At 41.6% G+C, this 23,777-nt stretch overlaps 1 protein-coding gene across 7 annotated transcripts in view; it reads left to right on the top strand.

Moving 5' to 3' along the window:
- Nucleotides 1-2,203: 2,203 nt before the first annotated feature.
- The window catches only part of numb (NUMB endocytic adaptor protein), a 33,766-nt gene continuing 12,192 nt past the window's right edge, over nt 2,204-23,777 (top strand). For 6 of the 7 annotated variants that reach the window (XM_026298740.1, XM_026298779.1, XM_026298747.1 and 3 more), the window contains exons 1-3: nt 2,204-2,345; nt 19,100-19,236; nt 23,596-23,670. In XM_026298740.1, the coding sequence (XP_026154525.1) occupies nt 19,111-19,236; nt 23,596-23,670 (201 nt within the window). In that variant the 5' untranslated portion in view covers nt 2,204-2,345; nt 19,100-19,110. Of the gene's footprint in view, nt 2,346-13,245; nt 13,263-19,099; nt 19,237-23,595; nt 23,671-23,777 lie in introns of those variants that run through there. The other variant, XM_026298771.2, reaches the window with a different exon arrangement.

A 23,777-nucleotide genomic window follows, 5' to 3' on the forward strand; every position in this document is an offset into this window, starting at 1 on the left:
AATTCACTTGTTCAAGCATGTACTGAGATCCAATTGTAAATGAGGGACCTAGGAGGAAATGACAAAGTTATTGTATATGTGTGTGAAATTGTCACACCCACACACTCCTGACAAGAGGTCTACTTGAGCACAGCCCATGAAAACAAATCTGTGGATGACCCGTGTGTGTGAAGGGGCCTTCCTGAAATTACACAGGATGACCACAAGGGGGCAGAAGACCCCAAGAAATAAACAAGAAGCCCCCCAGCAACAGTTTATTTCTCCCTGTCCTCCATGAACTGATGGCTGGATGGTAAAAAAAAAAGGAGTCAAGAAGCTGAATGTCTTTAAGATTACTAAGAATAAAAGGAGACTGGCAGCACAAAGGAGAACTAGACAAGAGAGCATGGGCATTTTAATGACTACTCAGACTGTGAACATTTAGAAAATGCACTGGGAAAAATAAAAAGTTGTTATTCTTGCACAACAGATTGTCCTAAAAGATTCAGTCTCAACTGCCAGATCTACATTAGAAATAATAATCTAAAATACACACTAGTCTAAATAATCGATTTACATGCAATAATTCTTTTTGCTTGTTTGTTTTGGCTTTTTACAATCTTTGGCTAGAGTTAAATAAGAATGAGACCACCTGAAAAAAAATTGCATCTTTAGCTGTTCTCTAGCTTTTTTATTTTTTGCATTATGGTGAAGCCATGGCAGTGAAGCCATTCAAATGAAACTGACGTTCAAAAGAAAGAAACCAGCAAGGAAATCCACCGGCATGACAATCATCATCAACAGGCTTGACAACTTTAACCAAACTTTTTTTCTTTTTTTGCTGGTGTTGTAATCTTCCAGGCCAGTCTGCAGCTTAATGGACTTCATAAGTATGCAAGGAATGCAATATGATGCAGATAAACTTCTGGCCTTCCAAAGAGGCCGAGGTTCCATCATAGGGGTAGATGGAGTTGAGTTAACATGACAGGAAGAGAATTATCATTTTGCTGCTTTTAAGTGACCGGAGCTTTGACAATATGACAAAAAATAAGAAGAAAGACATAACTTTTCAAAACTTTGACATGAAAACATATGCAACAAAGGACTGTGGCATTATCCAAATGAGCCTTGATGTGGTTTCATGAGTTCCTTCACTGACAGGGCCGATTTGCATATCAGCCAGACAGAAAATATATAATGAAAAATCAGTCCAGTGATGGACACCAGAGTTTCAGACTTTACTACTTTACTACTTTACTTGATTATTAACAATATATACTCTGCAATATACCTCTATTTCACTACATTTTTACATTTACCAAAGTTTTACAAAGATTATTGTCAGCATAAAAATAAAATGTGCTTTAGTAACAAATGTAATAACCAGTAATAGTGCTATGAATACTAATATTAATAGTAACACTTACTAATGTACTAGTACTAGTACTGCTGATACTACTTCTAATAATAACAATAATACATACATACCTGTCCTATTTAAGTAGACCTTTTAGATTTTTAATGCAATGTAGTGCGTATATTTGCATCTGTTTAATGCAGAAAACGTTAGCACTTTATTGTAAATCCTCCTTTTGGCATTTCTAAGCATCACATAAATGTTTGATAATTGTTTACAACACTATTTATAAAGGAAAATCTAGTGTTTATTAATGCATTTGAGAGCATCTAAATCTCTTGCTTCTGGGCACTTATTGCTGGAGGCAGCTATATAGCTAAAGAGATAATTAATAATAATATGTCCTAATTGCTGCATGCAACTGCAGTATTGTAAAGTATTTATTAAGTGTTTGAAATTGAAGAGCTGAATACTTCTTCCATCACTGCTGGAGACTCATACATTTCATGGTACTGCATCTACGTGCAAGGGGCTGGAACAGAAAGAGTAAACAATTTTAATAGTAGGAATACATTAGTGCAACTTGTAACGTGCATCTTAGATCAGTGGGTCAATGCACAGTACTTAGAGTGTCTTAGTTTGAAATGTTGGTCAGAGTGTAATCCAGCAGCAGGTCCCTCCCTTGCAGTGATAAGTCTTTAACCCTTTCTGCTGTGGCTGGGGTGTATAAGAAGTCCAGTGTGATCCAGGTTGCACTATCACCTATCGATCACCTCCGAGCTGCGCGCTCCGACCAATCAGATTGCAGGGGGGCGGTCCGTTGCTAAGGTGGAAGTTTGGTTGAGCCTCCGCGTAGCAGCCATTCAGCGGCGGTGGCTGAAGCGATTGGACTGAGAGCGTCTCTCCCTTCACTTTCTGTGGAATTTGAATTATTTTGGCACGGCACGGTTCGAGATACATAGGTGACGGAATTAACGGGGCGTCTTCTGGGTCGCAGCGGTGATCACAGGTAGGCTGAAAAAGGTGTAACGTGTGATTTAATGAAGCCTGCCGGGTGAAGCTTGTTAGCCCTTCAGGCTAAACACAGCTAGCTTGTGTGTTTCGGATGCGGCACACGCAGCTGGGTTAGCTTCACGCATCTTAGCTGCCCGCAGACCCTCATCTGTGGCATTTAGCTCGTCTGTTAACCCGACTAGACAGCAGAGAAAGCCAAGTGTACGATGAGAGGCTGTTTGGTGATGGGAAAGGTCTTTCCTCTGCCCCGCTGAACGAGCTAAAGGTTAGTTAGCCAGCTAACGTTAGTTTAAGTAGCTAACGACGCTCAACTTACCTGGTTAACTTGAAGAAACGGACATTACTCAGCAAAAAATAACGAACCTAAAATGATGGACTGGCTCTCAGCTAGCACGCAAATGATCATTTTCAGACCGTGTCACTTGTGTAACACCATCCTTACAAACGCAGGCTGGTATTAGGAGGCTGTGTTCGTTTGCGGTTGAGTTTAGTGACTTGGCAAGTTTGTGAAAATGTGTGGAGACATATGGTGAAAACACAGACAGCTGCATCCAGCCATCAGACAGGTTGGTTATTCTGAAGAAATAAACTGTGACTCACAGCCCTCTGGATTTTTGTGAAGTGTGATAATGTGCCCTAGTTTCTCTTATATGGTAATGGTATCTTTACTAGACCATTAGCTTGTGTGAGATTTCCATTCTGGTTTGCCCTCTGTGGTCAGATAAACATCAGCAGTCAGTTTACCTTTCGCATACAGACTTGGCAAAGATGGTTTCATGATAGATTGTGTGATAGTGACAGCAACACGCTTGTTCAGACCAAACATCCATCTTTTTATTGGGCAGTAACCACAATAGGATGTCATCAGTAGTAGTATTTGATTAGTCATTTTTATTTTGTTGATGGTGAAAGGATGAGGTTTGGGCTTTGAGGTAATACAAACTGAGATGTGTATTGTTGTTTATCTAGTTTTCTGATTTAGTCCCAGTAAGCACTGGGATATGCATCTTTTTTGTATTGTTTGTAGTGGAGAGACTCCAAGGTGAAATTTGAAATTGTGGCCTTTATAAAGCTGAAGTTATCTGCATGCCCTATACAGGCCTAAAAATCAGTTACTTATTTTGGTCAGAAAACAATGATAAATCGTTGTTTTATTTCCCAGAGGCCTTTATTGGTTGTTTTGTTCTACCACCAGTTTAAAACTTAAAAAGTTCAATTTACTAACATATATTATAAGGATATTTTTGCATGAAGTCACTGTTATCCATAAAATGTGTAGTTACATCAGCTCTAATGGGATATTAAATATGGAATGAAAATTTTTTATCTTTTCCATACAAAGGCAGAAGAGTGATTTGGAAGGGATTTTTCTGGCAAATTTCTGAAAGTAACTACTCATAGTTTATCTCATCTCAAAGAATTAGGGAGTCAGGATTGGCTGTCTTCCACCAAACCCACTGTCACGTCCGTCAGCTGTTTGAGAGAGGAGGAAAATTCAAGAGCAAGTCGAAAGCTTTGTGATTCACTCTGTGGGAGAAACTAGTGTTACTCTCAGCAGCTCACTCTGTTCTCAAAGGAGAGGGCCTTTCTTGGCTGTGAGCTGTACATGTGAATGCTGAGTAGTGATGCAACACGGGCAGATAAACTTGCTTTCTTATGAGGTCACAATCGAAGGGCTTCACTTTTGTCCCGGTAGCAGCAAGATTGCTTCTTGGTGCTTGTGGTGAAAAGCGTCAATGTGAGCTTAACTTTGAGTGTAGTGGTAGGTTAATCAATATGAGGTGACAGGAATAGAGATATGCATCTGTGTTTTTGTTCCTCTTTTCAACATCGAGCAGCCTGGATCCGGGTGATTTGTCTCTGACCATTTCGTGACTGCTCACCTGTGTTGTTTACTGGTCACAAGTACTGTGATTTGTTTGGGAATGTGAGAATAAGGACATACAAACTTGGATACACTGAGATGCCCCAAGAATCTGGTTCTCCTTAAAGTTTCTGATACTGCTAAGTAGGAATGAAATTGTGAATCATATTAATGTGTTTGTATGCACAAATGTTATGAATTATGACTATGACAAAGACCTTCATTATACTTAAAGCTACAGAAACTAAAGTGGAATTTGTTTTGACACGCTCATTTGACACAGAGTCTATCCTAAGGGGATAGTAGTTTACTGAAACCCTTTAAAAAAAGCTGTTTGCAGTCAGCTGATTTTTATTTATAACCTTTTGTGCGCTTGTAATTGTGTGTCATCATGAATTGTATACAAAAGACACCAAATTCAACTGTTCTGCTATAGTTATGTGCAGAGGCAGTGACCTGTAAAATTAATGTAAACCACAAATAGTTGGAAAAATTATTCTGATGATCCCTTCACAGGGTAAATGTACTCACAAGCATCATGAATGTCCAGGTCCATGTGGCAGCTGGTACCTTTGCATCTTTACAAAGAAGACATACTTAATGCCCTTGTTGGGTCCACACACACAGGGACATTTTCTGAGCTTATTGGGACTGGCTCCAGTAAAGAGACACTGAGATGATTCACCAAGGGGGGGGGGGTTAGAATCAGGATCTCAAATGTGCCACTGACCCCATTTCAACATAAGTAGCCTAAAATAGAAAGTTGATTTAAACTTGAGCCTTTGTGTTTGTTGGTAAACAGAGGAGAATTGTTGTTGGTCCTGACATTTGCACACAAATGAGCCAGTTTCGAAGCTTTGTTTCACAAAGTGCTTGTGGACAGATGAGATGAAGACCATCAGCTTAAGTTAGGATCCAGACATGTTTAAATTTGTTGCTTTGTTCTGACTGCTCTTAAACCCTAGCTTCCATACTATGTGTGGTTTGTACTACAAATCCCCCTCCAGCTAACCGCCCAAAACAGATTTAATGTTATTATCTGCATATTATTGTTATCAAATGGGGATTATATGAGATGACTTTTAAATAGGTCAAAAAGTTTTTCTCTTTAGAGTGATTTTACATTCTTTGTCTGAGGTGCACAATCACACACAAAACCTGCAGGAAGTCCTTAGGGGGTTCATTGGCATTTGCATTTCTACAGAATGTAATCCACCCTCGTTAATCAGATTATTGTCAGGCTTTTTCTCTGATAAAGGAAATTGTTTTGCGTTTATATTAATGTTTTTGAAATAAAGCTTCCAAAGTCTGTGAAGACTGGTACCGTGGATTTAATCTCTGTGTCTTATACAAGCCAAGCAATATTTGTATCTGTAGGCTTTTTCCCAGTGGCAGTATTTGGCTGGGTCAGCACTCATTTAAAAATTTAAAACACCAGCGTAAGTGTGGGGTGTTGTGTAGCATTTTACTTCTTTGAATGTAGTTCTTTGAGTATCCCCAATAGGGACAATATCTTTAGCTTTTAATTAGGTCCAAGGAGCATTGAGCTCCTCATTTTCCTGTTTAGCTGTGCATCAGGGCTGGGGGTGTGCCACTGTATGCAAGGATTTGTCTCTCAGGTTAGTGTCTGTATCACTTCTCCCTGGGGTCACGGACTCATTTTGACTCTCTGGGCCCCTATAGAGAGCGATACCTGAGCTCCTTGGGCTGGAACAGCTCATGCTTTATTCAACCCTCTGATCTCTGCTTTAACTATGAGTGACCGAGGACAGTGGTGGTGTATTCAAAGGGAGGGTGTCACTTTACCTCACACATGTTTATAAAATAAAGGAAAAAGACACAGAATGAGGTATAAAAAGAGGATTTTGTATTAGTCATCTTTTGGATAGAGGTAGCATTTTTTGACCTTGAGTAGTTCAGCTTGTAAATAAAATTTATTTCATTCCTCCCTGTTCATTCAGATCTTCTCTATCTGGCTTCTTTGATATAATTTTTGCCAAAAATATTTTACTGTAGAATTGATATATTGTATTTATAAACTTTTCTTAAGGTTTGTCCCTTTATTTGACCATTTTTTTCATTACCTATTTGAAAAGTATATAACCTAAATACAGATGTGTGTAGAAGGCCTAACCTACTGCTGTAACATGACCATACTGTCACATGTGGTTGACAAACAGTCTTTGGTATTGGCTTTATGAAACCACTTTGCCTCCCAATTCACAGCTGCACAATCAGGACTAATATGAACATCTCAGTATGTGGCCGATGTAATAACTTCCTACCTCAAACCGAAGTGATGTCTGCGAGTGTGTCTGTTCATGTCTAATGACGCAGATGACTGATGTCATTCCCTCACAAATTGTGCACAATTTCCATTTATGTGACTGAAGAGACTGTGTGCGTGCTGCTTTCACTATCTCTATCGCAGGCGGCATGCTGCCTGAGCTTATAACATGCGCTGTGTGCAGTACTTTTATTTGTACTGTACTTGCATCAGAATTTTTAATGATTATTTTTACTTCTTTGCAAACAAGGGGCTTATAATCCTTTTTGTGCTATCTCTTTCTGGTTGTATTCATAAACAAACTCTTTCCCCGGTGATGTCTGTCACTGTCATCTCTTCAGGCCTCACTGCTTTAAGATCAGAGTCTTCTGCTGACTCTTGGTGTACAGGGAGACTTCCTCTGGCCCGTATGTGTCTACTAAGACCATAGTTGGCTGTTGTGTAACCGTAATGTTTGATCCAAAGTTCGTTGGCGTCTGTGTTTCTGTTGAATCACTATACGGTTTGAGAAGATAAAAGATTCAGTGATGAGAGAGTGAGTGTGGGAGATTTTTTTTAAAATTGAAGCAGGGACTGAAGCGTTATTGTTGCAGAGGTCCTTGAACTGTTTCAGGCCACTATACTGTTGACCATGGAGGGAGGACCGTTTAAGCGTTGCAGCCTAATCGATGATGTACGCTCCCCAGCACAAGAAAGATGTCAATTATTAATGAGCTCGATATCATGTTCTGCCTCAAGTAGAGAGGTTTAGTTTGCATTTAGAAATCACTGCTGCCAGTTAGCATTTGTGTTAGGCATTAGAAATGGGGAGAGAGAAGTGAGAGGGGAAGGTCACACTGTTAGGTTTACTTTGCTTTGTCAGTCCACATTCTTCTCAGATAAGGTGAAGTAAGTCAAAGGCAGGTAGCTAAGCCTTGTTCCTGAGAAAGAAGGGGTTATCATTGAAATGGGGACTAACGGTGTTTCCTATATATGTATTGCGTCACGTGCTGCAAGTGCTGTCTTGAGCGCTGCAGCTTATTGCTCAGTTACAGGGATAGCTGTATGAGCAGCATGTGTACATGTTGGATTCCAGACAAAGGAAAAGTGTGTGAAAAAAGAGAAAGATGCAGCGGCACAGACCCCACACCATTGCACCATTCCTCCACCACCAAGTGGCCTGCCGAGTGGATGTCTGGCTTGTGAGAGTCACTGCGCTGAGTCGACAGGATGGGAACAATGGCTTTGCTGTGCTGCTTGTCTGTTTGGCCGCCTTCATGCAGCATTTCAGCAAGGGGCACCGTCAGCTTTTGGCTCAGTGAGACTTGTTCACCAGGCCTTTGCCTGCTGGTCACTGACCCGTTGTGCCCACAGTGCCTGAAGCTCATCAGGCCTTTGAGGGGCTGTCCATTATCCCACAGTAATTGGTGCCTGGGTTCTGGTCTATCAAGGGTGACCAGCTGATAGTGTAGGCCTGGTAATTTTCCATTCTTTGATGGTCTGCAGTCCTTCCCTACTGCCTGTTTTTCTGTCTTCCTACTCCATCTTTGTCTGAGGTGACATGTGCTGGTTTTATTCTTGCTTTAATCATAACAGGTGACAAGACTGAGCTGTCCTTTCCTTTACCTCTACCAAAAAGCATTCCTTCCTTATGCAATAAAGTTTAGGGAATTTGGAAACATAGGTAGAACTCAGTTTCTCAAAATCAATATATAATGCTAAGATTACAGGTGTGTTCCCAACAGCTGTATGACCTGGTAGCAAGACTCGAGCACCTCAGTGAGGTTTCATGCAGCTTTTCAGTGCAGCTCATTGCTACACACTGATTTTATTGGTGGCTTTGTTTTTTTTCTCTTTCAAGGTGTGGTGGTTAGTGACAATACCTGGTGTAGTCCTTAGCTGGAATGAAAAGGTGCATGCATATAGTCCTCATACTAACTTACCAAGCATGACTAAGTGTTACTGCTTTACATGCTTGCTCATTCAAGCTTGCTCAAGTCCTAAAGGTTGCACAGAAATTGATTTCCTGGTTACTAGACTGTGGAAACAGACATGGTAAAATAATTTCTCATGGTCTTTTATAAGAGTTGTCCAATATTTTTGGAAAAAGAAGGTGTGACTGTTGAATCATTCCAGGCACTGAAATAAAAGTACAAGATGAAATAATCTGCTTCGGCTTTTAAGACCATTGCTTACATAAACATCAGTTTCTAAGCACTTAGAAAGACTGTGTGAAATCTGTAATCATGTAATTCTCATTCTTACTGACAATGCTAGAGTTCATAGTCCAGGCTCACACCTCCACAGGTACTTTCCAGATTAGTTTCACAGTAATAACCTTGGACATTAATCCATTTCTAAAATTATTTTCCTACACCTATGACATCTGCAAAGACTGAAACCTTGTCTGTTCTTCTAGAGGCAGTGCTCTGTTCACTAATCTAATTTAACCACACAGTTTACACAATTACAGCCATTAAGACTTCAGGCAGTGATTTAACGCAACATAGCATAATCTCAGGAGGTTATGTATGTACACATATAACATTAGCTTTAAAGTACCTGTGGGCCTCTTCTGTATAACTGTGCAGAAATAAAGTCCTGCTCTGGCCCTGCATGAGCTGCACCATAAATCTGCTGGGTAAATAGCCAGGTAGGACCAGCAGTTTGGCTTAATCTGTTGCGTAACTTGGTCTTCTACAGTCATCCTCCTCTTGGCAGATAGTTCAACCAGGGCACAAAAACACAGAGCTCAGGTACGTGGAAAGAATTCCTGAAATGAGTGAGCAGCTCGCCAGTTGCACTGAATATTACATTCATTCTCACAAGACCAGTTTGGTTGGCTGGTTTCTGACGTCAGAACAACCCTCCTTGATTCATGTGAATACCTATTACTGCTGGAGTCAGTTTTCTTGGAAGTGAATGGAACTTTTTTCTTTAAAATAACTGTATGGTTAAAAAAAACAATCATTTTTATGCTTTTTTTTAATAATCCATAATGTTTTCAGATCAGTTCACCTAACTAGAAGCAAAGATGAGGTGAAGAGAACGTGTTTTGTGTGTGTGTACGTGTACGGTATAACTATGTGTGTGTGCGGTATAACTCTATGTGTGTGTACGGTATAACTCTATGTGTGTGTGTACTTCTGTGTGTCTTGGCCTGGTCAGAGGGGCAGTGTAGTGATTGCATGTCTGTTCACTCAGCAGGAAGTTCCTGTTCAACGCAATCCTCTCATCACTCCTGCTGTTAGGAAAATACACACACACACACACACACACACACACAGTAAGTTCCACTGACCGATGGCACTGTGTTGCTGTTTACCAATAGTGTTGTTGGGTTGAAAAGCTGTATTATTGACAACACATTGACTCAGCAGCTGGAACCATGGAGTGGTCTCTCTGTGTGATATTGATTCTTCTGTGAGTATTTTTCCATGTATTCTCTTTATTTTTCTCTCCCTGTCCATTTCACTCATCTCCTTTTCTTCTGATGATGCATTTCTTTAACTTCTTTTTTTTTTTACATAGTCGCATCTTTTATATGCCTCTGTCCCTTTGCCTTTTACTCTTGTAACTTGTGTTTTGCTCGCTCTGTCTGTGGGTTTATCTTAGTGTTACACATGTTCTCAAGTGTACATGTGATGCATTGCAAAGTGTCAAAAGTGTGTATAAATCTCAGACGCCTGCAGTGCAGTGTTTAAAGTCCCAGCAGAAGATATTTCCCCTTCAGCCATCTCTAGGTGATGATGACTGGGAGAGCAGTGAACAGTGACAGGCCATCATCACTCAGTGAACACATACTGATACCATTCTTTACTGCATTCCTTTCCTCGCCTTTATTCACCTTGATAACTTGCCAGTGTGAATTTTCTGGCCACAGAAATAAAACAGCAAAAGAAATATTAGAAAGAATCTAACTGCTGAAACAATCCTGATTATTTTCACAGCGTTTTTATCCTCATGGTTGCATCTCGCAGCCACATCATTCATCAGGTCTATGTTTAATAGGCTCATTTGCATGCTGTGTAATGGCACAGTGGCTGACCGAAAGCTACTGTATAGTATTTCAGTTGGCTTTATAATATTTGTTTACAAAGAGAGGGGATAGTAGTGTCGATGAAAACAGCCAACCAGTCGTCATCCCCAACAGTTGCCAGGATAGTAGCAGCACAAGAAAACGTATTTCAAACTGCCACTGATGGCCTGATTTAAATTTGCCTTTTTGCTTTAGCTTCACACATAGGCTAGAAGAATTATCCCCATCCTCTTTAATTCCTTCTGGATTCATTTGGAAGGGAAGTTAATTGGCTCTGATCACTGCCTCATTTTTCTTTTTATGGACTTTTTCTTTGATGTTTAAATGGTCTCGCTTTCAGTTGCCACTTTTAATCGATAAAGGTTGATAGTAACTGAGCATTTGCCTGCAGCTGTCAGGCCAGTTACACTGCTGCGAATCAGTGCCCTGTATTTACAGAGACAAAGTCATTTGGCAGCTGCTCCTCTGGGTCGCCTTAACGGGAAGAAGGCAGAAGACTATAGGGAGGAGGATAATCAGAGTGGGACAAACAGGCACCTGTGATTTCTCGTTATTAAAAAAGATTAGTATTAGTTTTTCAATTTATTTAATAAAGCTGTCTAACTTAAAATAATCTAAGTATTTCACCCAGTTCTGTTCATTTTTTATTACATTTGTGCTTACTGCGGTTGCTTTCCTCTGTGCTGTTTGTGCTACTGATCACGTGGGAATTAAACTGCACTTTGCACTGGTGGTTAAATTGAAAGCAAACAGCAGCAGGAGGTGACAGCAGCCGATGTCTCAGCAGTAATGACTTTGTTTCAAAACCCTGGTGTGGTTAAGTCAGAAATGACTGCGGTAATTGTGCAGAGGAAGAGCTAAGTGTTAACTGTGAGGCCCAAATACCTACAACTCTGCATTAAATTTGCCTTAAACAACTCCCTGAACTATTGATCTAATCTTTGGCATTTTATTTTTTTTTCTCTGTGAATCAGCAGGTCTGCAGGAAGCGAACTCTGAATGTTTTTCATGTCTCTGTGCTGCATGCTGACTGTTTCACGCTGCAACAATCGGCCGTGTTTAATGTGACTCAAACGGCATTATTTAAACAGCAGAATGGAAACAGACTGTCTGTCTGTGTTGGACGATGTGATACAGCCCAAGTCATTCTCATAGGGGAAAATGGTTTGTCAGTTTGTGGTGAAATCCACAGCTTGTCTTGGCCAGAACAGGGTTCTAACTTGATATTTTCTGTGGCTGGATGTGAAGTGATTGATGACAAATGAGGCTTTAACCTCAGATTGTTATGGTCTCCTCCCACTCACTAATCATGTGGACCCTTGAGCTCAGGTTGCACCAAGTTCACAAAATGACAATAGGGCTTCAGATCCAGGACTGGCCAGCTGTTTTTTGGTCAGTAGAGGTACTCCTGAATTTGTTTTCTGTGAAAAAATTCTCTGCCTCGCAGTATAAAGCTGCAGAGTTAGATCAACAGTCTTCTTCTGAAACTCTATAAGTGTGCTACTGCTTTTTGTTGTGAGTCAGCCACTAGTAGGATTAATAGTTCATGTATTAACAGCTCTTTGCTGACTGCCTGGTGAATATGTAACATTGGCATATGTGTTTCCTCAGGTCAGTGCTGTGCTTGGGGAGAACATACAGTATTTGGCCTTATTTCTCCACCTATGCAACTGTTCTTATGGCTCTTTTCTCTTCTCAAGAGCAACAAAGGTTAATAGTTGAGCTTTTTGGCTCTGGACCTTTGGGAATCTGTAGCTGTCTGTCTCACGCTTGGGTATGAGTGTGTGTTTTTGAGAGTCTGTATTGTGTTTACATTTGTGGGTGTATAGATGCAGTATGTTTTTGCAAGTGTGTTAAGGTGGAGAAAGTAAACTGGGTTTCCATGAGTAGTATTTTCTGTTCTGTGGTTTACTCAAAGTTTCCCTGCAGAGTTCACGTCTGGAGTCAGGGACAATGTGTTGCGGTTCTCTCTGAGTGATCGCCTGTGAGGAGGTCATGCTTCTGTCCCAGTGAGCATAACACTGATGTCTTCCCAACAGAGAAAAAAGTGATTCTTCTCACTGAAGAAAATTAGGTCAGCTGGTGTACAAAGAGCCACTTTTATAAAAACATGGCTGCTGCACAAGTGGGACCTATTGTGTTTTCAGCAGCAGTCAGCTGTAAAGAGGAACCAGGATTGATGGAGTTGTGCACTCAAACTACTACACTAACCCAGGCCAGTGCATTTAGCCAGCAGCCCCTCTCCACAGCATGACTGTAGCTTTTACAGCTCTATTCGTTTAATTGAAACTCCACTCCATTTGGCATACCTGGTCCTCTGGCAAGCATTTTTCAAAAACGATCACAGAAATGCTTTTTGGGGGAAAATGGAAGGAGCATAAATTTTAAGGATGAAGATTCTGCCGATTGATTCAGTCTGAGTCACCCCTGGGGCACGCCTGAGGGGAGATGATACAGTGACAGTGATTTGCCACGCCTTGGTGCCAGGGTCCTGCCCTGGCTGTTTAAATGTGGCCTCAGCTGTTGCCCAAAATGATGTGTTGCTCTCTGTGTTGAATGGTCTGCTGGCTGGTCGACTCGCTGTTGGGCTAATGACCCATTAATATCATGCCTGGCTGGTCCTTGATATATACACACACACACACACACACACACACACACACACACACACACACACACACACACACACACACACACACACACACACACACACACACACACACACACACACACACACACACAGGTGGAAGTAGCTGGGGTAAAGAGAAACTCAATATTCCCTGTGCAGCAGCCTGGGCCCTATTTCTCTGTCTTGACCCTAACCCTGGTCAGCCACGTGCACTTAGAAAATGGGGGTCATCATGTATTGCTGGGGGCAGGGAACAGATTGTAGGATTCTGAAATAAATCAGGAGCAGGAGAGAGCGAGGCGTGCAGACAGTAGCCAGCACTCCATTTCCTTCCTCTATGGAGTACCACCCATTTTTATTGAGTCCTGATCGCTCTATCTGGCTCTTCTTCTGCCTCTTGAACCTCCTAAAATAGCTCCCTTTCAGGAATAAAAATATTGGCTCATTGTCTTGCTGACATGTTGAAATACTTTTATTAGATCAGCTTGTTCTCAAACTCTTAATGCTTTTTGCATTTGGCTGACATTTACATTTGAACACTAGAGCAAGTACAAGTTAACTTGCTTTGTTTGTTCTGCAGTTCTAACTGCATTACGAGTGTCAGGTTGTGTCTGTGGATCACTCTCCAGTCACACGCTGTACCTGGCAGATAAAGTGATTCTGACTGTTGTGGACACTGATGGTGTAAAGTGTACAGACCATTGAAACAGAGTGTCATGCTGAGCCAGAGCAGCTGGTGCTGACTTACACTTGTTTACTGGCACCGTCTCCTCACACCAGCGTGGACTCATTGTTACTACTGCTGTTTTATTCTTGAGTTGTTGGTCCTGGTTATTTCACATTCAGCCTTTTGAAGTCAGTTATAGTAACTGGTTAAGTTAGAGGTCACAGTTGCATTAGAATACACACTTAGTAATGAGAGAAGCCACAGAGGCTTCATTGCAGACACGTTCTTCAGACAGACACACCAAATGTCAATATCAGACTGTCATTACATCAGCTGCAGCACTGAGCATTAAGGTAACATCCAGCATACCATGATGTCAGAAAGCAGACTGCCCTGACCTTTGACCCTGAGCCTTGCTCTGTAGTTTGCCTTGGATTTTTGGGTCTTCTTAACATTTTACTTGTGTGTACTGTCCTGCTTTCCTCTTGATGTGATGCACCGTTTCATCCAGATTTTGTCTTTGTGTTTCTTTTTCTGCTCCACTTTTTACATGAGCATGGCAAGCCACAAACCAGGGCCTGGAAAATTGGATTACCACAGTAACAACATTTTTCAAATTCTCTCTTCGTATGGCCATTTGGGAGCACAACAGAGGTGCTATCACCTCAAGTCGGCCAGCTCCCTGATAACAGGGCTCAACAGATGTGTCAGCCGGGCATGCTTTCCAATACGGATGGTTGACCTTATTGATTGAGGCTATCCTCTCTCACTGTTGCTCGCCAAACTATAAACTCAGTCTGAGCACAGATAACATGGAATTCCCTGAACAGAGCAGTATAAAATAAGATGAAGAGTATCAGCTGTCATAGTCGTGGAGCAAGTCATGAAAGGAGACAGCGGGGCCTTTTGGTCTAGAATTGCTGCCTGTTCTCTCCTTCTCCCTCTTGCTCTCATGCTCTCCTTGCCTCTTCCCCTCTGTCCCTCCCTCTATGCTTCTTTGAAACCCAACTGCTGTACTCATCCCTAGGATCCTTCTGCAAGGATTAATCAGTTTTCCATTCCTGGAGAGATTATTCAAATACTGTTACATCTGAAGCCAGCAGCAGTGCTCCTTCCCAGGCAGTAGCTTAGCATCGACCAAGGGAAAACTCCCATTCTTTTTCATTGTTTTCCTTTTTGTACTTTTTTTTTTGTTCTGTGTGCGTCTCTCATGCCCATAATTGTTTGCTGAGCCCATAGATGATACAGCATGTGAGAAGCTTTATAGAGCTCCCATGCTTTTTGTTTCTGTGTATATGAACACCCAGAGGGTAGAAACAGTCCTTGTGTAATTGTCCTCATTAGTGCTGTGAGGAGAAAAGCCAGAGATTCTCACAGCACCAGGCTATAACAGTGACAGCTCCAGTGGGGTTCAGATCCTGCTTTGCTGCCTCTTCTCTCTCTCTGTGTCCATGTTTATTTAGCCTCCATTCACTGATCTGAAAGGTGGACTTTGGGTGTTTGCCTTTTAACATTATCTAGACATTAATAAAACGTAACCTTCTTATTATTTGGTGTGTCTCTATGTGTAAGTGACCAAACACAGATATCTTATGCTAGGATATATTTTGAAAGCCTCTGAAAAGCCGCAGTAGAGATCAGGTTTAAACAGACTTTGTATTTAAAAAATACCAAGAAGTCAGTCAAACTAACTAGCCTCACTTAAAAAAATGGTTTTATTCACTACAGCTACTTGAATGGGGGGAAAAGTGCTGTGCTGTGGCTGTTGTAAATGTACATACAGAAAAATGTAGAGGTCAGTCCATGTAGATTCATTCTTCTGTATTTGTCTGCGTCACTAGAAAGGATAACACCGGTGTATTTCCTGCTCTAATGCATCTGAAGCTCATAAACTCTGATGTATTTTCCAGAGACAGAAGCTATTATGTCTGCTCTCCTGCATGTTTGTTTTACCTCCAGGTCAAGAAGTCACACTAATTTGTTTTTTGTTTTTTTAATCTTGTTAAACAACTTCTGAAGACCCACTGTCGCACTGAGGAAAATAGAGTGGAATAAAAAAAAAAAAACAACCAACAACCCTGAGGGAACTGTGCTAACTCATTTTTTGTTTCCTCCAGCACACCTTTCTGCTTCTTCAGCTTCTGTCCCCCTCTATCTTCACCTCTTATTCTTTTCTTTTCCATTCTAATTATTTTACTTCCCTCCGTCCCTCCTGCAACTTAGGTCGTCTTTTACCTTCCCGTCTCTTCACCTCTCGCTCTCTCAGCTTGCTGCTCCATCTTCATCCTCCTCCTTGCCTCCTTCCTTTGGCTCATGGCCAGACAAAGGGCTAAACACCCCTCACATGACCCACACCACCCTCCCCACCCACTGCAGCACCATGTGAGTGAACACAGCCAGACCTCCCTCCTCCCTGCTTAGTGTTACTCTCCCTCTTGTCTGCACTGCCTGACCTCAGTCCCTATCACTGTTCACCTTCCTGACACACACACACACACACACACACACGCACTGCTTTTACAGGCTGGTTGTTGCTGTGTTTCTCTATTTTAGGGTGTTTTCACACCTTGGTACATGTGCTCTGGTCTGAATCACTTGATGTGTTTGTGAACTTTAGCATTTTCCCCTTTGGTTTTTTTTACACAGAAAAAATCCAAGCATGCTTTCTGAACAGAGGGCTCACACCAGAGTTTGACAGGTGATTTGGGTTGAGACCACCTCTTCTTTTTTTTTTGGTCTTGGTGCTGTTGTTTTGGTCCATGCCTCCATGACAGTGCGATTTCTGTGTTCACACCAGACAAAACAAACCCCACCAAGAAGGAAAATGAACTAGAATTTGATTTAAATGTACTAAAGGTGTGACAGCACTCTCTAATCTTTGGCCTCTGCAATGTTAGATGGGCAGGGCAAGCAATTTGAACATGTTTCCATTTTGTGCCACTTTCAATGTTTTTGGTATTTTGCTGACTTATTACTATATTTAAAGAAATAGGCAACAACTAATCAATCATTGTAGTTCTAAAACAAACTGGCACACACCAGAACCAAAACACACAGCTGTTTCATATTGAAATGACCAGGAGGATTTCTCTTTTCTGAAACACTGCCTGACTATCCAAAGTGTCACTCAGGTTTTCATCAAGATCTGTTAAAAAAGGTTTTAGTGCAGTTGACACATCTTCAAAATGTGTATCAGCACACCAGTTAGTGTTGACGACAATTTAATTCAGTGTGACGTTAACTGAAAATATGTGCATAACACCTCGGAAACAAGTTCGGTAATGTGTTGCACCAAAGACAAGGGGCTCAAGAGCAGACAAATGTGTTTTCCTCCTGCTGCTCCTCTTCCCTCTGCAGGCTGGAAGCATGCAGCCTGTCACTGGCACTGCAGTGACTGCAAACATGATATGACCTAAATAAACAAGTGTGTTAGGAAAGAGTCAGAGTGAGGCATGAAGCAATGTTTTTCCCTCTTAGTTGTTTTGTTTTGAAACACTACTGCAGGCTACAACCTGTGCATGCATATGTGCACTGGCAAACACTTTCTGATTGAATGTCCTCATATCATGACACCTGCTGAGGTATTTGGCTCTTATTCTGTAGCAGGTGCTTGCACACATCTCAGCACCTGCTTTGCACCTTGTTAGACACTGTTTATGCCCTTTTGGTAGACACAGCGTTCTACTTAGAATATGGCTTAGGGGTTATGATTGCCTTTTTCTGAATGGTGTTGTGAATAACAATAGACAAGAGAGTGTTGGCCGTACCATACTAGTTTCTATTACAGAATGTCAAAAAAGGCAACATGTATTACAAGCTTGGCCATACTGTCATCCATTTGGCCAAGCAAGTGGCCACCATGTAGAAGTTTTTAGTACATAATATGTAGTTGCCTTGTAAAATAGCCCAAGTAAAATGTTTAACTTTGTTTTCCATCTTTGGACTCTTGAGACAGTTTGTGAGACAGTGGTCAACTCTGGCTCTCCCCTGTAATCACAATTAGGAGTTTGATGTGTTTATGTGAGTTTCGGTGGCCTGGTCAGGAATGAAGGCTTGATTGTGGATTGTGTCCTGCCCACAGAGCTGGAGCCTGGCACAGACAGATAAGAGAGCCTCACCTCAAACACACTTTCTACACAGAGTCATTACTGGCTCACAGGACAGGTTTCATTATGCAAACAGACAGCACAGTGTGTGTGTGACTATGTCTGTGTGTGTGTGAGCATGTGTGTGAGTGCATGCTGTCATGTTGCTGCTTGCGCTTTTGTGTGTGTGTGTGTGTGTGTGTTAATACTGCTGGATTAAAGACCTTTAATCCTGCTGTATCCTCATCAGCTCAGAAGTTAGTGGGTACAACTTGTTAGTCAAGCAGTGTGCTCTGTGCTCATGTGTTAAAAGTCAAAATTGCATGGCTGAATGAGCCCTGGTCCCCAGTTATGAGTTGCTAAGGGAGACATGAGCCAGCCTTCTGATGATGGATGCACCTTTCAGTTCTAGTTTGGATCAGCAACTTTTAATTGGGTGTCTGCTTTTTTTGGGCCTCCTAATCTCCTCCCAAAGCCAAGACATATGTGTACGGCACTTTAGGTAGTGCTCTTAGCCTGATTAATTGTGCCATGTTAAGGATCTACACTATAATGAAACCTACACTCAACACCAGAAACACTGTTGAAGAAAAACTACCACAATTATTTTTATTGTTCTGGCCTCTGGTGGTTATTGTTGTTGATAACACTACTCTACAAAGTAATTGCTAAGAATGCAACAGAACACAGGTCTAAGCGCTAGACCCAACATGAGCAGTCAGAGTATAAATATATATTTTTTGGTTCTATTTTAATCAATTTCCCAGTTGTTCAGCAGCAGACTGCCCTCAGTGTCCTCTGTTCCCTTTTACTTGGGCCTCCTTGACCCCTAACATTACTCAGACTCATGTGTTCCTTCTCGTGAGTCAGACTGACAACAGCTTACTGTGTTGTGCCCTGATGTCAATGTTTAATGCATTCCTTTTTATAGTCACTAAACAGGACAAATAAAAGCGATGGTTTGGCACTGTTCTCCTCAGTCGCCAGCTTCACCCATTGACACATACAGGAAATTGACACATTAACGGCATGTGTATTGGTACATTTCCCAAACTTTTATTCTTATTTAGTATATCTTACTTTTTTTTTGTGTGTGTGTTTCTCCAGCTTTCCAATCAGTGCTTCACCTTTTTCATTTGCTGCTTCTGACAACCCAGTTTTCACCCTGGGATTAATAAAGTGTCTCTCACCATTCACAGAGAGCTCAGCAATGAATAAGCTACGGCAGAGCTTCCGCCGGAAGAAAGACGTCTATGTGCCAGAGTCGAGTCGGCCGCACCAGTGGCAGACAGATGAGGAGGCAGTCCGTGGCGGCAAGTGCAGTTTTGCAGTCAAGGTGACTCTCCCTACTCCCCCTCACACATAAACACAAATTCACATGCAAAGAGTGCTGCACAGACCTTAGTGTGGCACATGCATTCTTGTAAGAAACGTAGGAATGAGGATGCTGCTTGTAATCGTAAGCATTCAATGTGTGAGCACAGCTTGTCTAGGTTGAGCATTATCTGCTGCAGGCATCCAAACCTGTGGGATGTGTGTACAGAATTGATTTCTTTCTCTTGCCTAGTAATCAAAACCACAATCATCAAATAAAATATCCAAAATTTATAAAACCTTCCCTTTTACATGTCAAATAACAGGGATGTTGCAACAGTGAAGGGCAGTTACATGACTAAGTAGGATATACAGTGTCTGTGTACAGTCCTCAGTGGCCTGCTGCACTTGAAGAGGAGAGTTTGCTGTATTGTGGCAACAAGACCTTCCACTTCTGCAAACAGAAGCGTAACGCTACACTTCCTCTCATCCCACAGGTCCAAACACACACCTCGCCCAGGTTAAAGGGGAATTGAAAACGTCAGAGATTTCCTCAGAATAGATGGACTTTGTGGCTGGCCAGAGAATGTTTTTTGTGCATAAGGAAGATGATGGTGTTATGTCTTGATATAACCCTTGTGTTTACGTCACCCTTTAAGCAGGAAAGGACGGTTGGAAATACTGTTAGTTCAGGGAGGTCACAGTGGTGAGAAATGAAGGTAGTAGGAAGGGGTTTCATGACTATTTGGAAGCTTCTGTTCTGAAGTTGGGCACACAGAGATTTGGGTGAATGTGCTTACAGACGTGGTGTGGAACAGATGTGCATCTGTAGTGATTTGTAGCTTGTGTGGCTAAGCTGTCTTCCAAATGTCCACCTCAGCACAAACATGCCCCCCCCACCATCTCCTCATAGATTGTCTCCCTTTGCTGTAATCAGAGCTAGATGTCATGATTAGCAGCTAGTCTACTCTTTCTTCAACCTGTGGAGATGAACTTGCTCTTCCCACTTTTTATTTACCAACAGAGCAAAACCAGGCTGAGTAACTGGCCCATGTTGCAGTGTCTTTATAGACTCTAAAAATCTTCTGGCCACAGTGAACAAATGGAAAAAAAAAACCCTTATCTCCAACTGTCATGCTTTCCTTCTTGTACTTCTGGGACCACACACATTTCTTTCCCTCTGCAATGGCTTCTACTGTGCCAGTGCAACCTACCCTGCTACTCCTCCGTGTCTCTCCTCCCCCTTCTGCTCCCTGTCTCCCGCTCTAGGTGCCTCAGAGGAGCCCAGTTGTGTGGGTTGGTGTAGTTGCAGTGAAATTATCACTGCCGCACTAGAGTATACATAGAGGGGAGGAGAGGAGATGCAGGAGAGGGAGGAAAAAAAAAAAGAAAGGATGTTTCAAAATGGTGTGGAGGGGAAAAGGGGGGCTTTGGGGTGGTGTTGGTGTTAAGACTGGGTAAAATTAGCCTTTAATGTTGTGTCTTGAGGCTTCCCACACTACAGAGACACCATCACCAACTCTGAGCACTGAATTCTGAGCGTGTGCAGCCTGATATTGACATGTCACATTAAGCAGCATTGGTGTGTTCATTTATGTGTGTGTGTGTTGTTTTTAAGACACAATTGTCCAAACAGTTATTCATGCTTCAAGGTGATTGTCAAAGACATAAAAATGTTGACTTGCCTTTTTATGTGGAAAGTGTAATGAGACTGCTGTAGGCCAGAGATGAATGTGATTGTACATTAAACAGCTTGTGTCTAACCAATGAAAACAAATCAAAAGAAAATGTATTTATATGTCCTTGGTAAGTTTAAACTATGTAGACTTCTTTGTATGGAAATAAATGTATGATTTTTATGTTCTTGGTGTTCACAGTTGGGGAAGAAGCACAGACTTTCTACTCAATCTGACAGACATTTTTATGGAGCCTTATTTATAGACAATACCTGGAATAAATTTTTAGAATATAACATCCAGAGGATTTACACTAACAATGGCAGCTCTGCCTAAATGATGCTGGTGTAAGTTCATACCTATGTTAAAGTCTGTCGTCAGAGGTCCTGAGCTGGGCGTGCTGTCCTGTCTCTGTGTTTCCCTGTTCTCTGTTTTTATTGCTAAACAAAGCTAACACTCACTTGGCTCCAGCCACACATTTACTGTACAGACATGAGGCAAGTATCAATCTTCCTATCTGACTCTCATCAAGAAAGTAAATAAGCCTAATTCCCTGTTCAAGTACTGCTTTCAAGATAAACCCTGAATAATTAAACACTACAGGACTGTTCTTTTTCTAATGTCAGGCTGTCGTCTTGAGCACTGCCTGACTTATCTTTGGTTGCTTCAGATGTTTACAGAAAATGAATTGAAGGTCATCCCAGGGTTTGCATGTGGTGTTTCCATTATGTTATCTCATTGGTCTTTATAGGTGGATTTCTCCACCCCTGAGGGGGGCTCAGGGGTGGAGAAATCAGCATCTTCTGTTGTTCAACCCCCAAACTGTGGCACAGTCTAAAAATCATGATATATAAACTGCATCTAATCCTAGCCCACTGTAGGATTAGTGCCAAGTGAAACTAATCCCCCATTTCAGAACCATCTTACCTACACGCTTTTCAGGAGATATGTATTTAATTTTTTTGTTTTGTTTCTTTGATTGAACACATGTGTCGCCAACACATGTGCTAAGTGAATGTTTAAGTCACCAGATTGTTGTTGCTAACAGGTCAGAGTAAAATACTACAATGACACACTTGTTGTGACACTTAAAGCTTCTTCTGCGTTTATTTATCTCACCTCAGTCACATCTCCTGGCTGATCCCCTTTTAGCACTGCTGCTGCTTTCATTGTCCTCGCTACCCACAGCTGCCTCCTCGCATCAGTATTTTCCTAAATACAAATGCATTTCTCTGTGCATCTCTGTATGTTTATGTACCATGTGTACACATGGTCTATTCAAATACACCATCAGTGTGACTCACAGATGTGGTGTCACACTCCCAAAATAGCAGGGCCAGAGGGCGGGGGTGAAAGGCGTGGGTCAGTGTCTCTTGCTGTGTGTGTATCTATAAGGAAAGGGTAAGGACTTCCTCCCCGACTGCGCGCACACAATGCTTACTGCGGTGGTCAACGTTGTTACGCTGCAGTGACACACAGCAGGGTGTGATGCTGCTTCAGGTCAAGGGGGAGGGAGTGAAGGAGGTTCTAGCTGGAGGAGCTTTTTCCGTTCATTCAGTAGCAGTTAAACTCAGCCTCAAAGGATTTCCACATAATTCCTGACATATGTTGTAATATGGTTGGAGCACAGATAAGTCCCAGGAATTTGGTAACTGGAGCGTATGGTGTTATCAGTCATTTGCTGCAGATTCTTGAGCTGAGTCTCATCCTATCTGTATAGAGAGGATCCTTTTTTTAATTAATTAGATGTTGGTCTTGATGATTAACTATGCAGCTTATGTGGGGATTTAACACCTCTCTGCTTTTCTCCTGAAATGGTCTGAAAAGGTCAAACCTCCAACAGAAGTTGCAGTTGAACCGTACTGATTTATCACTTAATGAGTAGATTGACAGGTACTGCCCAGGGTGCCTTTGGCCCGAAGAGCTCTGTGATAGGCTCCAGTAGATCCCAGTGGGGGGATAGATGATGTGATAGATGGATGGAGTTGATTGACACAAAGAAATTATGATGATAATTCCTTAAGTCTTGTTTTGTACATGCATATGTTTGGGTTTCAGACGACTGGGTGTATAAAACAAAAGAAAATGTTAACTTGGGCCGTTTTAACATCCGTGTTTTTGCTATTTTCTGACGTTATCAGTGAATTCATTATTATTTAACCCAAAATTTGGAATGACTGCTGACCGCAGCCCTAATTTGTACTTTTAAGAACACTTTCATTATAAAACTGACAGCTCATAATGGTCACAAATTGAATCCATTGCTGTCTTTATTATTTTGTGTGACCACTATCCTACAGATGAGGCTGGAGTACCACATTTGTGGGATTTGACTTGTTGCCCACATATGTACAATTGGTTTTAAATCAAATATCAAACAATTGCTGGAAATTTGTGGAAGGTAGTTTAGTTTCTATTTATATTTCTCAGGCTCAGCATTTCTAGCATTTCTAGCATGGACAAAATTAGGGATCAACTAGGGAGCAGTTGAACTGTGATTGACCTCAAAATGGTAATTAATTGGGTGTATAAATTACCAGCACCAGTGTACCAGGGGATATTAGACAATCTGGACTTATTTAAGTACCAAGTCTATTTCTAGAGTTTATTATTGCAGCATTGCTTAAACTTCAGTAGAGATAGCCAGAGGAAAGATTTGTCAGAGCATTACTCACTCTGTCTTTCTGTCTCTTTCTACCCTGAAGTACCTGGGACATGTGGAGGTGGAGGAGTCCAGAGGGATGCACATCTGCGAGGATGCAGTGAAGCGGCTGAAGACGGTGGGTCACTAGAAAACCCCTCGGTAGCTCCAGGAAAGAGGTTGCTAAATAACAGGAATCCCACTGCTTTTTTTAAATCTCTTTTTCCTTTTATCTTTTCCTCCATT

Source organism: Mastacembelus armatus, chromosome 22 (genome assembly GCF_900324485.2).
Source record: "Mastacembelus armatus chromosome 22, fMasArm1.2, whole genome shotgun sequence".
NCBI classification, from domain to species: domain Eukaryota; kingdom Metazoa; phylum Chordata; class Actinopteri; order Synbranchiformes; family Mastacembelidae; genus Mastacembelus; species Mastacembelus armatus.